Source organism: Oncorhynchus tshawytscha, linkage group LG30 (assembly GCF_018296145.1).
Source record: "Oncorhynchus tshawytscha isolate Ot180627B linkage group LG30, Otsh_v2.0, whole genome shotgun sequence".
NCBI lineage: Eukaryota > Metazoa > Chordata > Actinopteri > Salmoniformes > Salmonidae > Oncorhynchus > Oncorhynchus tshawytscha.
In genome coordinates this window covers 21585715-21603002 of record NC_056458.1, presented here as the reverse complement: position 1 = coordinate 21603002, position 17288 = coordinate 21585715, and the positions used below count along the sequence as shown (strand labels likewise).

Here is a 17288-nt window from a genome sequence, read left to right as displayed (position 1 = left end):
GCACATGGTCCGTCCCACCGTGACCTCCCAGTCAGGCTGCCCTTGGGGCAGGGGGAGACCGTCCCCCTGTGACCCCCCCAGTCAGTCTGCCCCAAGGCCCCAGGACAGGATGCTCTGTTGGAACCAAACAGCAGCCAGAATGTCTGAGTGGAGACAGACAGGAGAAAGAGGGAGGCTGTTCCAGAGACAGACAGACCGTAGTGAGGAAATTATGGAGCGATTTCATTGCCAACAGAAAATCTATTTGAATTCAAGATTTTTGCATTTAGATATTGAATTTGTAAATTAAGACTTGTATTTCATGATTTCAAATGGAATTGAATGACTGTTGCATGCAGTTTTAAATTTCAATTTAATTGAATATTCAAATTCTGTATTTATATATATTCAGTTTCAGTATGGTTAATATTGCATTCTTTGTCTAGTTACAAACTATAACTTAAAGTTTACCAAAGTTTACCATACCCCTTGACTTATTCCAACTTTTTTACAGCCTGAGTTCAAAATGGATAACATTTTTGCAAATGTATTGAAAATAAAATACAGAAATATCTCATTTACATAAGTATTCACACCCAAGTCAATACATGTTAGAATCACCTTTAGCAGTGATTACAGCTGTGAGTCTTTCTGGGTAAATCTTTTCACATCTGGATTTTACAATATTTGCACATTATTCTGTTTAAAAAATATATGTATATATTCAAGCTTTGTTAAATTGGTTGATGTTCAATGCTAAACAGCCATTTTCAGCGTGGGACTGCAACCCTACAATTCTCTGTATGTGTGAGGTACAGAGATGAGGTAGTAATTGAACACTCATGTTAAACTTTATTTTTGCATAAAGAGTGAGTGCATGCAACTTATGTGACTTTTGTTAAGCTAATTGTTACTCCTGAACATATGTAGGATTGCCATGAAAAGGGCTGAATACTTATTGACTCAAGACATTTAAGCTTTTCATTTTTATTGAATTTTTATACATTTTTGTCACTGTTGGCCAGTGACAAAAAAAAATCAATTTAATCCAGTTTAAATTCAGGCTGTAATACAACAACATTTGGAAAAAGTCAAGGGATGTGAATACTCTCTGAAGGCACTGCATTCAACTTATCAAAAACATTCAGATTTCAAATTTAGTTCTACAAATTCAAATTCAAAACCAGAGACAACATCCTGGTACTTGGCCAAAAAGGAATGGTAGAAGAGATCCGGTATAATCAAACACTCTCTGTTAAACAGGTTTCTGACTGTTTCTGAAACCAATGTGGCATTTTGAATTTGCTTATTCATACAGTATGAGTTTGGCTCTAGCGTTTGAACCGTTTGTGTTATTAGCTATTATGACCCCATTTCCGAAAGATAAGATTCTCTGGAACATGGTCATGCCTTCTTTTCCCCTCTATTGTGTTAGAAGGGAGTGTGACGAAAATCTTAATTTGGCCCCCATAACAATACATTTGAATTGCCCTGTCATAGCACTTCCTCAGATAGCTATTTCACTCCCTATTTAATCTTGATCTTGTGACTGACTGGGTTCAAACCGGGTCTCCTGCATGTCTTAAGACTGTGTTAGCCCACTTAGCTAAAGCCCATGCATATTTATTTTTATTTTTATCAAGGATATAAGAAAGTTACAGTCTTATTGCATTGTATAGGCTATCCTTGTTAGTGCATGTCTAGTATACATTAGTCTGTAGTGGAAATGTTTCTCTCCTCCAGCCTTGTGCCACTCAATTCTTCCTCAGACCTGTCTCATGATAATGATATATTATTAGTCTGATTCCTTCACTCCTTTTTCATTCCCATTCTTTTCTTTAATCCTCTGCAGCAGCAGCTCTGCCAGGGAGAGATGGAGGGAGAGAGAGACAGAGTGGTAGAGAAGAGGGATAGATATTTACTTAACCAAATCCTCTAAGGAGGCAACCCCTCTTTGATCCTCTACTAAATTAACCGCGTCCGCTTTCATTTGGTCTTCTGTCAGGTGGCTGTGCTGCATAGGATGAGAGGAGGCAGAGAGGGAGGGAGGCTGGAGACAAGTCTCTCTCTCTTTCTTTCCCTGTCACTCCTTCCATCTCTCTCGCTTCTGCTCGCTTTCTTTCTCTACTCCCTCTATCTCTCTCTCTCGCTTCCTCTCACCCCAATTGAAGTCACGCTGGCCTCTTCAAACAACATACACACTACACACACTACAGTACAGACTCAGCATTCTGCTGTAGTATAAGAATACAGATGTTTGAAACGACTTTATTTTGATTGTGATCATGTCATATTAGGTCTCTGTTAAATCAGTGACATATCATTTCCCTAACCCCTCTCCACCTTTGGTATTCTATCCAGGAGACCCTGTCAAGTTAGAGATTTTGCTCCATGCCTGAACAATGCCATTGTTATCTCCCACAATCTCTCCGCTCCTCCGTCCAGCCATTAGCAGGCAAATTCAGTGTTTTGCCCTCTCTCATCTTCTATGGCTCCCCCTCTCATCCTCGCCCTCGCTCTTCCTCTGTTGTATCATTCAACAGTTCACACACTTCCGCTTCCAGAATCATCCAAGCTAAAATGACTCACTCTGTGCTCTCTCTTTCTTTCTCTCTCTCCACAGTGAACACCTGTCATGCTCGTTCACCTTCTTCCTCCATGGGGAGAGTAATGTGTGCACCAGCGTGGAGATCAACCAGCACCAGCCAGTCTACCACCTGAGTGATGAGCACCTCACCCTGGCCCAGCAGGCCTCCAGCCCCTTCCAAGGTAGGTGGAGTATACACACACCTTTCCACAAGCACACACATATACATACACATGCACTGCAGATATGCACACACACACACACACACACACACACACACACACACACACACACACACACACACACACACACACACACACACACACACACACATACACACACACACACACACACACACACACACACACACACAGTCCTTTCACCTAACACTACCCCTCAGGGAAAGGAGTTCATTGCTTAAGTGAACATGTATCATTGGCTTTGAGCACATGTAGAACCCAAAGGGGGAAAACGAGGTAGAGCAGTGGAGTATATCAGTGCTGTGTGAGAACAGACTGCTCTGTTCTCTCAGCTTCGTGTCATGTCTCTAATAGAAGACAGGGGTAATCCTCAGGTATTAAGAACAGGCTCCTCTCCTCCGCTTTGCTCCTTCATCAGACAGCCTGACAGTAATGATGTGCCACCAGCAGCCCCCACACACCCCCTCTGTCCCTCCCCCATCTATCCACATGTTCTGCTTTTCCCTGTCCTCCTACTCTTTCTCACTTACCCCTCCCTCTTTTCTCCACCTCTCCCCTGCTCCCATCCTTCTCTTCATCTCATTCTCTCTCTCCCTCCACCTTCTTTTTCCTCTTCTTCTGTCTTCCTCCCTCTGTCTCTCCCCCTCCCTCTAGCCCTCAGAGGGCTGTCCCCACTAGCTGAGGTCTGCTGCTGGAGACATCTGTACAATTAGCTGTAAAAGACACGCAGAGGACAGAGAGGAGGGAGCCTACAAAAAAAAATGCAATAAAATAAATCCTAACAAAAGAAAGAGGAGGAGAAGGAGGAAAGCTTGAGGGAGCGATCATTACACCAGGCACTAGGGCTTTGCCTTAGGTTAACTAACAAAATGCCTACCCCACTCCTTCCCACCTCCTCCCTTCCCACCTGGAACCTAATAATGGTGATCACTCTGTCCATTCTCTGATCTGACTGGAGTGCAGCACTGCACAGGGAAAATTAGCTGCAGTCATTCTTTCCCCCACTAGCCTCACAGTAATAATGTCAATTTAAGTTAGAGCCTGGTGCTGTTTAAATGTAAAAGTCATGTAAATGTAAACAAACACCGTATAGCCTCAAAACATGGTGAAAAATAAATAAATGATATGATGGATGGTCAGTTCATAGCTCTTTCTATGAATTTGAGAGTGGTTACATTTCTCCAGCCCCATCTTTCAGCGTTTTACAGAAATAGTGGCGGGGAAGACACTTTGTAATTGTTTCAACTGCGGATTGGCCCTTTAAAACCTCCTGCTCTGTAGATTCAATAGCAGGTTAATGGATATATAAACAAAAAAAGAAACGTCCTCTCACTGTCAACTGTGTTTATTTTCAGCAAAATTAACTTGTGTAAATATTTGTAAGAACATAAAAAGATTCAACAACTGAGACATAAACTGAACGAGTTCCACAGACATGTGACTAACAGAAATGGAATCATGTGTCCCTGAACAAAGGCGAGGTCAAAATCAAAAAGTAACAGTCAGTATCTGGTGTGGCCACCAGCTGCATTAAGTACTGCAGTGCATCTCCTCCTCATGTGCTGCACCAGATTTGCCAGTTCTTGCTGTGAGGTGTTACCCCACTCTTCCCCCAAGGCACCTGCAAGTTCCCGGACATTTCTTGGGGGAATGGCACTAGACCTCACCCTCCGATCCAACAGGTCCCAGATGTGCTCAATGGGATTGAGATCCGGGCTCTTGCTGGCCATAGCAGAACACTGACAGTCCTGTCTTGCAGAAAATCACGCACAGAACGAGCAGTATGGCTGGTGGCATTGTCATGCTGGAGGGTCATGTCAGGATGAGCCTGCAGGAAGGGTACCTCATGAGGGAAGAGGATGTCTCTCCTGTAACGCACAGTGTTGAGATTGCCTGCAATGACAACAAGCTCAGTCTGATGATGCTGTGACACACCGCCCCAGAGCATAACGGACCCTCCACCTCCAAATCAATCCCGCTCCAGAGTACAGGCCTCGGTGTAACGCTCATTCCTTCGACAATAAACGCAAATCCAACCATCACCCCTGGTGAGACAAAACTGTGACTCGTCAGTGAAGAGCACTTTTTGCCAGTCCTGTCTGGTCCAGTGACAGTGGGTTTGTGCCCATAGGTGACGTTGTTGCCGGTGATGTCTGGTGAGGCCTGCCTTACAACAGGCCTACAACAGGCCTCTCAGTCCAGCCTCTCTCAGCCTATTGCGGACAGTCTGAGCACTGATGGAGGGATTGTGTGTTCCTGGTGTAACTCGGGCAATTGTTGTTGCCATCCTGTACCTGTCCCGCAGGTGTGATGTTCGGATGTACTTATCCTGTGCAGGTGTTATTACACGTGGTCTGCCACTGCGAGGACGATCAGCTGTCTGTCCTGTCTCCCTGTAGCGCTGTCTTAGGCGTCTTACAGTACGGACATTGCAGTATATTGCCCTTGCCACATCTGCAGTCCTCATGCCTAAGGCACGTTCACGCAGATGAGCAGGGGCCTTGGGCATCATTCTTTTGGTGTTTTTCCAGAGTCCGCGGAAAGGCCTCTTTAGTGTCCTAAGTTTTCATAACTGTGACCTTAATTGCCTACCGTCTGTAAGCTGTTAGTGTCTTAATTGTTTATGGTTCATTGAACAGGCATGGGAAACAGTGTTTAAGATCTGTGAAGTTATTTGGATTTTTATGAATTATCTTTGAAAGACAGGGTCCTGAAAAAGGGACGTTTCTTTTTTTGCTGAGTTTAGATAGATAGATACTGTAATTAGATAGCACAGCTTTCCACTTTGTCTGTCTCTCTTCAGTCACTAGTATGTGTCAGTAGATGTATGCTATATCAGGGTTTGGAAAGTATATCAGATAGTGGACCAGACCTTCTGCTTTTTTCCCAACATACCAACCTGCCAATACTTTGTATGGGACTTGAGGTGGCAGACAGGAAGATATTGCTGCTCTATGTGTTTGGTGCCATTATGCATTATAGGCAAATGGATCAATGGGTTTAATGTGGAGTCAATTGTCCTCTGGTCATCAAATTATCTTCAATTAAAGATGGCGTTTAATGCTCTGTGGTGGGACCACTGATGTGTCCAGTACTTTATGTCAGAGCACTGCCCTTCTATGAATGGGTGGTTGTTGTGTATTTGACATCAGTACAAACAAACCCGCAGAATTCCCAGGGTGTGTGTGCCGGTATGTGTTCTCGCCATGAGCTATGTGTCTGTTTTAGCAGACCGAGCGTAGCGGCAGAGAGGGGCTGACGTCTGCTAGTCCCCCGCCCTCCTACACCTCCCTTCTTCTACTCCCTCACTCCCTCCCTCCTCTCATCTCTGAAAGGCTTGGTTTAGTGTGCGGCAGAGCACTCCAGCATTTTGAAGATATGACCTCATAAAACAGCGCAGCGTGAATGTGATGAACTCTCAGCACCTTTGACTGATCTGAGCATATTTACCATGTCTTCAGGGAGATGGAGACAGAAAGAGAGAAGGGGACAGAGGGAGGGTTGTGTATTATGGAGTGGACAGCATAGAACATCAGAGGTGTGTATGATTCAGTCAGTCTTGTCACACTGTCTGTTTGTTTCCCATTGTAGTCTCTGAGGAAACTGGATGTTCACTCAATTGTCTGGTGAGGTCACCATCCACTTACTAGCTACTATGGCCCCTCCATTTAATCTCAGCGTGGTGGGAATATGAATATAGATTGACTACCCTTCTCCTTAAAATGTCCTGACCTTGAGTGGCTTGCATTTAGCTGGCCAGCACTGTGTGTGTTCCAGATGTTCTCTCTCTGTGAGACTGCCTTCTCTCCCCCTTCTCCCTCCCTCCCTCCCTCCCTCAAGCCAGCCAGCCCCTGTTAGTTTCAAGTTTTGATGTCACGTGCACAAATACAGTGAAATGCCTTTCTTGCAAACTCAAAACCCAATAATCAATAATAATGTAATACAAAAAAAACCAAGAAGAAATATATGAAGAACACAACTAAGTAAGCATTCTAAATACAGATTGATGGAGAAAGATTCAGTATGTATAGGGGTAAGGTGACTAGGCAATAGGATAAACAGAGTAGCAGCAGCTTGTATGTGAGTGGGTGTAGAGTCAGTATAAATGTATGTGCATTATGTGTGAGTGAGCAGATAATGGAGTGAGTGTGTAGGGCCCCTTGAGTGTGCATAGAGACAGTGCAAAAATAAAAGGTCAATAAGGGGATACAACGTTAACTCGGATAGTTTGTGTAGCTATTTTGTTAGCTATTTATCAGTCTTATTGCTTGGGGATAGAAGCTGTTCAAGAGCCTGTTGGTGCCAGACTTGATCCACCAGTACTGCTTGCCGTGCGGAAGCAGAGAGAATAGTTTTTAACGATTTTCCAGGCCTTCTTACCACTACGCCTGATAAAGATGTCCTGGATGGCAGGGAGCTCGGCCCCAGTGGTGTACAGCGTTGTCCGTACCACCCTCTGTAGCGCCATGCGATCGAGGGCGGTGCTATTACCATACCAGTTAGTGATGCAGACAGTCAAAATGCTGTCAATGGTACAGCTGTTTAACTTTTTTTCAACATCCTGAGGGGGAAGAGGCGCTGTCGCACCTTCTTCACTACTGTGCGCGTTTGTTTGGACCATTTTAAGTATTTTGTGATTTGGAAACTGAGGAACTTGAAGCTCTCGTCCTGCTCCATTTGGCCACGTCAATGTGGATGGAGGCGTGCTTGTCCCCTGTTTCTTGTATTCCACGATCAGCTCCTTGATCTTACTGACATTTAGGGAGAGGTTGTTGTTCTGGCACCACACTGCCAGGTCACTGACCTCCCTGTAGGCTGACTTAACGTCGCCGGTGATCAGTCCACGCAGTCGTGGGTGAACAGGGAGTACAGGAGGGGACTAAGTACATACCCCTGTGGAGCCCCTGTGTTTAGGGTCAGTGTGGCGGAGGGGATGTTGCTTACCCTCATCACCTAGGGTCGGCCCATCAGGAAGCATCACTGCACAGCTATTTTCAGTTCTCTCCAGAGATATTCGTTTGTGTTCAAGTCCGGGCTCTGACTGGGCCTCTCAAGGACATTCAGAGACTTGTCTCGAAGCCACTCCTGCGTTGTTTTTGCTGTGTGCTTAGAGTTGTTGTCCTGCTGGAAGGTGAACCTTAGCCCCAGTCTGAGGTCCCAAGCGCTCTGGAGCAGTTTTCCATCAAGGATCTCTCTGTACTTTGCTCCGTTCATCTTTCCCTCGATCCTGAATGGTCTCCCAGTCCCTGCAGCTGTAAAACATCCCCACATCCCCACATGATGCTGCCACCAACATGCTTGGTGCCAGGGATGGTGCCAGATTTCCTCCAGACTTGACGCTTGGCATTCAGGCCAAAGAGTTCAGTATTGGTTTCATTAGACCATAGAATCTTGTTTCTCATGCTCTGAGAGACATTTTGGCAAACTCATCCTTTTGGCAAACTCCAAGCAGGCTGTCATGTGCCTTTTACTGAGGAGTGGCTTCCGTCTGGCAATGGTTGGTGGAGTACTGCAGAGATGGTTGTCCTCCTGGAAGGTTCTCCCATCTCCACAGTTGAACTCTGGAGCTCTGTCAGAGTGACCATCGGTTTCTTGGCCATCTCCCTGACGAAGGCCCTTCTCCCCTGATTGCTCAGTTTGGACGGGCATTCAGCTCTAGGAAAAGTCTTGGTGGTTCCAAACGTCTTCCATTTAAGAATGATGTGTTCTGTGTTCTTGGGGACCTTCAATGCTGCAGAAATGTTTTGGTACCCTTCCCCAGATCTGTGCCTAAACACAATCCTGTCTCGGATCTCTACGGACAATTCCTTCGACCTCATGGCTTGGATTTTGCTCTGACAGGCACTTTCAACTGTGGAACCTTATATAGACAGGTGTGTGCCTTTCCAAAGCATGTCCAATCAATTGAATTTACATCTCAAGAATGATCCATGGAAACAGGATGTACCTGAGCTCAATTTCGAGTCTGGATAGGATTTGGATATATTTCATTTTTTCATTTTTAATACCTTTGCAAAAAAATAATTAAAATATTTTTTCTCTGTCTCATTATGGGGTATTATGTGTAGATTGATGATGAAAATGTATAATTTAATCAATTTTAGAATAAGGCTTTAATGTAACAAAACATGGAAAAAGTCAAGGGCTCTTAATACTTCCGAATGCATTGCATGTACAGTATATACAGTTGAAGTCGGAAGTTTACATACACTTAGGTTGGAGTCATTAAAACTCATTTTTGAACCACTCCACAAGTTTCTTGGTAACAAACTATAGTTTTGGCAAGTCGGTTAGGACATCTACTTTGTGCATGACACAAGTCATTTTTCCCATAATTGTTTACAGACAGATTATTTCACTTATAATTCACTGTATCACAATTCCATTTGGTCAGAAGTTTACATACACTAAGTTGACTGCCTTTAAACAGCTTGGAATGTTCCAGAAAATGATGTCATGGCTCTAGAAGCTTCTGATAGGCTACATAATTTGAGTCAATTGGAGGTGTACCTGTGGATGTATTTCATGGCCTACCTTCAAACTCAGTGCCTCTTTGCTTGACATCATGGTAAAGTCAAAAGAAATCAGCTAAGACCTCAGATTTTTTTTGGTTCATCCTTGGGAGACATTTCCAAACACCTGAAGACACCACGTTCATCTGTACAAACAATAGTACCCAAGTATAAACACCATGGGACTACATCAGTCGTCATACCGCTCAGGAAGGAGATGCGTTCAGTCTCTTAGAGATGAACATACTTTGATGAGAAAAGTGTAAATCAATCCCAGAACTACAGCAAAGGACCTTGTGAAGATGCTGGGTCAGGTACAAAAGTATCTATATCCACATTAAAACGAGTCCTATATCAACATAACCTGAAAGGCCACTCAGCAAGGAAGAAGCCACTGCTCCAAAACCGCTTTAAGAAAGCCAGGCTATGGTTTGCCACTGCACATGGGGACAACGATCATCCTTTTTGGAGAGATGTCCTCTGGTCTGATGAAACAAAAATAGAACTGTTTGGCCATAATGACTATTGTTGTGTTTGGAGGGAAAAGGGGGAGGTTTGCAAGTTGAAGAACTCCATCCCAACCTTGAAGCACGGGGGTGGCAACATCATGTTGTGGTGGTGCTTTGCTGCAGGAGGGACTGCTACACTTCACAAAATAGATGGCATCATGAGGGAGGAAAATTATGTGGATATTTTGAAGCAACATCTCAAGACATCAGTCAGAAAGTTAAAGTTTGGTTGCAAATGGTTCTTCCAAATGGACAATGATCCCAAGCATACTTCCAAAGTTGTAGCAAAATGGCTTAAGGACAACAAAGTCAAGGTATTGGAGTAGCCATCACAAAGCCCTGTCCTCAATCCTATAGCTTATGTGTTGGCAGAACTGAAAAAGCGTGTGCGAGCAAAGAGGCCTACAAACCTCATTTACTCATTTACTCATTTACACCAGCTCTGTCAGGAGGAATGGGCCAAAATTCATCCAACTTATTTTGGGAAGCTTGTGGAAGGCTACCCAAAACGTTTGACCCAAGTTGTTTCTTGTACTTCCGGCGCCGACAGAGATGGCCGCTTCGCTTCACGTTCCTAGGAAACTATGCAGTTTTTTGTTTTTTTACGTGTTATTTCTTACACTAGTACCCCAGGTCATCTTAGGTTTCTTTACATACAGCCGAGAAGAACTACTGAATATAAGATCAGCGTCAACTCACCATCAGTACGACCAAGAATATGTTTTTCGCGATGCGGATCCTGTGTTCTGCCTTACAACCAGTGTAACCGAGTGGATCACATGCAGCGACCAAAAAACAAAAAAAAAACGACTCAGAAAAAGAGGGAAACGAAGCGGTCTTCTGGTCAGACTCCGGAGACGGGCACATCGTGCACCACTCCCTAGCATTCTTCTTGCCAATGTCCAGTCTCTTGACAACAAGGTTGATGAAATCCGAGCAAGGGTAGCATTCCAGAGGGACATCAGAGACTGTAACGTTCTTTGCTTCACGGAAACATGGCTAACTGGAGAGACTCAATCCGAAGCGGTGCAGCCAGCGGGTTTCTCCACGCATCGCGCGGACAGAAACGAACATCTTTCTGGTAAGAAGACGGGCGGGGGCGTATGTCTTATGGCCAACGTGACATGGTGTGATGAAAGAAACATACAGGAACTCAAATCCTTCTGTTCACCTGATTTAGAATTCCTCACAATCAAATGTAGACCGCATTATCTACCAAGAGAATTCTCTTCGATTATAATCACAGCCGTATATATCCCCCCAAGCAGACACATCGATGGCTCTGAACGAACTTTATTTAACTCTCTGCAAACTGGAAACGATTTATCCGGAGGCTGCATTCATTGTAGCTGGGGATTTTAATAAGGCTAATCTGAAAACAAGACTCCCTAAATTTTATCAGCATATCGATTGCGCAACCAGGGGTGGAAAGACCCTGGATCATTGTTACTCTAACTTCCGCGACGCATATAAGGCCCTGCCCCGCCCCACTTTCGGAAAAGCTGACCACGACTCCATTTTGTTGATCCCTGCCTACAGACAGAAACTAAAACAAGAAGCTCCCACGCTGAGGTCTGTCCAACGCTGGTCCGACCAAGCTGACTCCACACTCCAAGACTGCTTCCATCACGTGGACTGGGATATGTTTCGTATTGCGTCAGACAACAACATTGACGAATACGCTGATACGGTGTGCGAGTTCATTAGAACGTGCGTTGAAGATGTCGTTCCCATAGCAACGATTAAAACATTCCCTAACCAGAAACCGTGGATTGATGGCAGCATTCGTGTGAAACTGAAGGCACGAACCACTGCTTTTAATCAGGGCAAGGTGTCTGGTAACATGACTGAATACAAACAGTGCAGCTATTCCCTCCGCAAGGCTATCAAACAAGCTAAGCGCCAGTACAGAGACAAAGTAGAATCTCAATTCAACGGCTCAGACACAAGAGGTATGTGGCAGGGTCTACAGTCAATCACGGACTACAGGAAGAAACCCAGCCCAGTCACGGACCAGGATGTCTTGCTCCCAGGCAGACTAAATAACTTTTTGCCCGCTTTGAGGACAATACAGTGCCACTGACACGGCCTGCAATGGAAACATGCGGTCTCTCCTTCACTGCAGCCGAAGTGAGTAAGACATTTAAACGTGTTAACCCTCGCAAGGCTGCAGGCCCAGACGGCATCCCCAGCCGCGCCCTCAGAGCATGCGCAGACCAGCTGGCCGGTGTGTTTACGGACATATTCAATCAATCCCTATACCAGTCTGCTGTTCCCACATGCTTCAAGAGGGCCACCATTGTTCCTGTTCCCAAGAAAGCTAAGGTAACTGAGCTAAACGACTACCGCCCGTAGCACTCACATCCGTCATCATGAAGTGCTTTGAGAGACTAGTCAAGGACCATATCACCTCCACCCTACCTGACACCCTTGACCCACTCCAATTTGCTTACCGCCCAAATAGGTCCACAGACGATGCAATCTCAACCACACTGCACACTGCCCTAACCCATCTGGACAAGAGGAATACCTATGTGAGAATGCTGTTCATCGACTACAGCTCGGCATTCAACACCATAGTACCCTCCAAGCTCGTCATCAAGCTCGAGACCCTGGGTCTCGACCCCGCCCTGTGCAACTGGGTACTGGACTTCCTGACGGGCCGCCCCCAGGTGGTGAGGGTAGGCAACAACATCTCCTCCCCGCTGATCCTCAACACTGGGGCCCCACAAGGGTGCGTTCTGAGCCCTCTCCTGTACTCCCTGTTCACCCACGACTGCGTGGCCATGCACGCCTCCAACTCAATCATCAAGTTTGCGGACAACACAACAGTGGTAGGCTTGATTACCAACAACGACGAGACGGCCTACAGGGAGGAGGTGAGGGCCCTCGGAGTGTGGTGTCAGGAAAATAACCTCACACTCAACGTCAACAAAACTAAGGAGATGATTGTGGACTTCAGGAAACAGCAGAGGGAACACCCCCATCCACATCGATGGAACAGTAGTGGAGAGGGTAGCAAGTTTTAAGTTCCTCGGCATACACATCACAGACAAACTGAATTGGTCCACTCACACAGACAGCATCGTGAGGAAGGCGCAGCAGCGCCTCTTCAACCTCAGGAGGCTGAAGAAATTCGGCTTGTCACCAAAAGCACTCACAAACTTCTACAGATGCACAATCGAGAGCATCCTGGCGGGCTGTATCACCGCCTGGTATGGCAACTGCACCGCCCTCAACCGTAAGGCTCTCCAGAGGGTAGTGAGGTCTGCACAACGCATCACCGGGGGCAAACTACCTGCCCTCCAGGACACCTACACCACCCGATGCTACAGGAAGGCCATAAAGATCATCAAGGACATCAACCACCCGAGCCACTGCCTGTTCACCCCGCTGCCATCCAGAAGGCGAGGTCAGTACAGGTGCATCAAAGCTGGGACCGAGAGACTGAAAAACAGCTTCTATCTCAAGGCCATCAGACTGTTAAACAGCCACCACTAACATTGAGTGGCTACTGCCAACACACTGTCAATGACACTGACTCTACTCCAGCCACTTTAATCATGGGAATTGATGGGAAATGATGTAAATATATCACTAGCCACTTTAAACAATGCTACCTTATATAATGTTACTTACCCTACATTGTTCATCTCATATGCATACGTTGATACTGTACTCTATATCATCGACTGCATCCTTATGTAATACATGTATCACTAGCCACTTTAACTATGCCACTTGGTTTACATACTTATCTCATATGTATATACTGTACTCGATATCATCTACTGTATCTTGCCTATGCTGCTCTGTACCATCACTCATTCATATATCCTTATGTACATATTCTTTATCCCCTTACACTGTGTATGACAGTAGTTTTTTTTTGAATTGTTAGTTAGATTACTTGCTCGTTATTACTGCATTGTCGGAACTAGAAGCACAAGCATTTCGCTACACTCGCATTAACATCTGCTAACCATGTGTATGTGACAAATAAAATTTGATTTGATGATTTGATTTGAAGTTAAACCATTTAAAAGCAATGCTACCAAATACTAATTGAGTGCATGTCAACTTCTGACCCACTGGAAATGTGATGAAAGACATAAAAGCTGAAATAAATCCTTCTCTCTACTATTATTCTGACATTTCACATTCTTAAAATAAAGTGGTGATCCTAACTGACCTAAAACAGGGAATCTTTACTAGGATTAAATGTCAGGAATTGTGAAACCTTGAGTTTAAATGTATTTGGCTAAGGTGTATGTAAACTTCCAACTTCAACTGTATCTTTTATCTTTCTGCCAAGAGATTACTTCCCCCCCCCTCTGCTACCTATAAGCATTTTGTCCCTCCTCCTTTCTTCTCCCCTCTGCTCCCCGTACACATGCATGTTTTTCTGAAGGAAGAGCAGCATCACAACTTTATTCATTTGCCCAATTTCTCTCATTCACTTTTGCTTGTAAATGTCCCCACTACTAGCTCTGCTTGTATAACCTTTTAAGCTGTCTTTGCAATTAGTTTAGGTTAGTTTTCGCTTGTTAGCATTTAGCTGTGTGATTTCGCTATTAGTTTGTGCAAATTTTGTTAGCATTCTGGTAATAGTGGCCTAATGGGATTTTCTTGTGTTTTTAGCACCCCCTTGTGTGCAATGCTGTTAATTCCGCAAATCCCTTGATGAGAGAAGGACGGTATGATGATATGAAAATATGGATACCACCCAAGCCTAGTATACACCCTTATATTATACTAGGGAAATTGTGTTTCCATAGCTAGGGCTGACTATAGCTAGGTTTCCATACAATTGTCGACAGATTTTTATGCAGATATTATAAAATCGGCATTAATTCCCCCCCCAAAAGAGATATTTCCTTCAAATTGACTTGTTGCAGATTAAAAGCTGTGCGTGATGAGGCAGTGCATATAAAAATACCTTTTGTGGTTAAATTATACAAGTTAAATGGGTTATACAAGTTAAATGAGTTTCCATCGCATTTTCAACTCGACTGAGGGTTTTCTCACAAAAATGTTGCGTTATATAGCGAGTGTGCCCACTGGTATTGGCACGTGTACTCAATTATTATTATTATTATTTTTTTTTTTGACCTTTATTTAACTAGACATCAGCTCCAGATACAGTGCAGGTATAACCTACAATACATGATGAGATTATTATGGACAAAATATCATTTTTTGTCAAACGGCAGCCAAGCATCACCAGAATAAGACCCTCAAAATGTATTAGAACGTAGCATCAAGCTCGTTACTGTGCACTTTCACCACCTTGTGAAGTTCATCATAACTTATTTAATATGTAACTAAGTAAACTGCATGCTTTGCCAAGTCGTAGAGGGAGGACCACACAACATGTCATCCCGTGACTCTAAGTTTACTTTGATATAATGGTTATTCTATAAATATTTGCACATAAAAGTGTTTCCGCCGACATTTATCGCATAATTCATTTTACCGGCACAAAAAGATCCAACCTTGTCTAGTGTATTTTATTTTGACGATCTTTGGAAAGTTTACAGACAAATGTTCTGTTTATATGAGGCCTGTCATATACTTTACTCGCATAAAACAGTTGGATGGAATCTTGGTTACTGAGGACTTGTAAAAGGTAGAATCAACAACCTCTGCAACAAAGACTGTTGATTTGTGAGAATGTGTTAAAGTTCACAGTTAGAAATTGTTATGTCAATGTCAGCTGAAAAATACCAGTGACCTGGCATTGTCCTCAAGTCAGAGCAGGTACGCCGGAGACATGGCCCAGTGAGACATGGGTGCCGGTCCATGTAGATGGAAACAGAAAAGTCTGAGCCTTTTGGGTAAAACAGTGGGGTAAATTCTGTATGGAAATATGCACCAGTATGAACAGTATGGGGGGTGATGGGTGGAAGGAGAATGAATGAAAGGATGGTGTTACAGAAAAGTACATGGGCATAATTTTATCTTTATTTAACTAGGCAAGTCAGTTAAGAACAAATTCTTATTTACAATGACAGCCTAGGAACAGTGGGTTAACAGCCTGTTCAGGGGCAAAACAACAGATGTGTACCTTGTCAGCTCAGGGGTTTGAACTTGCAACCATTCCAGTTACTAGTCCAACACTCTAACCACTAGGCTACCCTGCCACCCCAGGCTGGATGGATGCAGTATGATGGGGATGGGGATTTATTCTGAAGTAACACAGCTTCTGTACTGAGACTGGCTGTGTGTATTTCTTTTTCTCTCTACCTCTCTCTCCCTCTCTCCCTCCAGTCATCCTAAGTCCGTTTGGTCTGAACGGGACTCTGACGGGTCAGTCATTCAAGCTGTCAGACCCTCCCACCCAGAAACTGATAGAGGAGTGGAACCAGTTCTATCCCATAAGCCCCAGCTCTAAAGACAAGGACAAAAATTACTCTCCATCGGAGGACAAGATGGAGTACATGGACTGGGAGGATGACTCGCTGGCCGCTGTAGAGGTCCTCGTTGGTAAGACCTCTCTCTCGCCAACACAGACCTCTTGACTTTTTCCACATTTTGTTATGTTACAGCCTTATTCTAAAATGCATAAATCGTTTTTTTTGCCCCCAATATTCTACAAACAATGCTCCATAATGACGAAGCGAAAACAGGTTTTTAAACATTTTAACAAATGTATAATTTAAAAAAAAACTTATTTACATAAGTATTCAGACTCGAAATTGAGCCCAGGTGCATCCTGTTTCCATTTATCATCCCTGAGATGTTTCTACAACTTGATTGGAGTCCACCTGTTGTACATTCAATTGATTGGACATGATTTGGAAAGGCACACACCTCTCTATTTAAGGTCCCACAGTTGACAGTGCATGTCAGAGCAAAAACCAAGCCATGAGGTTGAAGGAACTGTCCGTAGAGCTCAGAGACAGGATTGGGTCCATTTCACAGATCTGGGGAAGGGTACCAAAAACAGTCTGCAGCATTGAAGGTCCCCAATAACACAGTGGCCTCCATCACCAGCGACTCCCGTGGCGGGCCGGGAGTGCGCGCTAACCAAGGTTGCCAGGTGCACGGTGTTTCCTCCGACACATTGTTGCAGGCTGGCTTCCGGGTTGGATACGCGCTGTGTTAAGAAGCAGTGCGGCTTGATTGGGTTGTGTATCGGAGGACACATGACTTTCAACCTTCGTCTCTCCCGAGCCCGTACGGGAGTTGTAGCGATGAGACAAGATAGTAGCTACTGAAACAATTGGATACCACGAAATTGGGGAGAAAACGGGGTAAAAATGTAAAATATATATATTTTTTAAGTCTGTAATTGCTGCCAAAGATGCTTCAAATAAGAACTGAGTGAAGGGTCTGAATACTTATGTAAATGTGATGTTTAAATTATATATTTTTTTACACATTTCCCCAAAAATCTAAAAAACAGTTTTTGCTTTATCATTATGGGGTATTGTGTGTAGATTAATGAGGGGGGGGGGGTGATTTAATTCATTTTGGAATAAGGCTGTAATGTAACAAA

General features: G+C 44.2%; 1 protein-coding gene across 2 annotated transcripts in view; it reads left to right on the top strand.

Annotated features, from left to right (window-relative positions):
• The window catches only part of LOC112228588 (mediator of RNA polymerase II transcription subunit 13-like), a 148927-nt gene that overhangs the window by 67021 nt on the left and 64618 nt on the right, over positions 1-17288 (top strand). For both annotated transcript variants that reach the window (XM_042309659.1, XM_042309658.1), the window contains exons 4-5: positions 2603-2748; positions 16058-16273. In XM_042309659.1, the coding sequence (XP_042165593.1) occupies positions 2603-2748; positions 16058-16273 (362 nt within the window). The remainder of the gene's footprint in view (positions 1-2602; positions 2749-16057; positions 16274-17288) is intronic.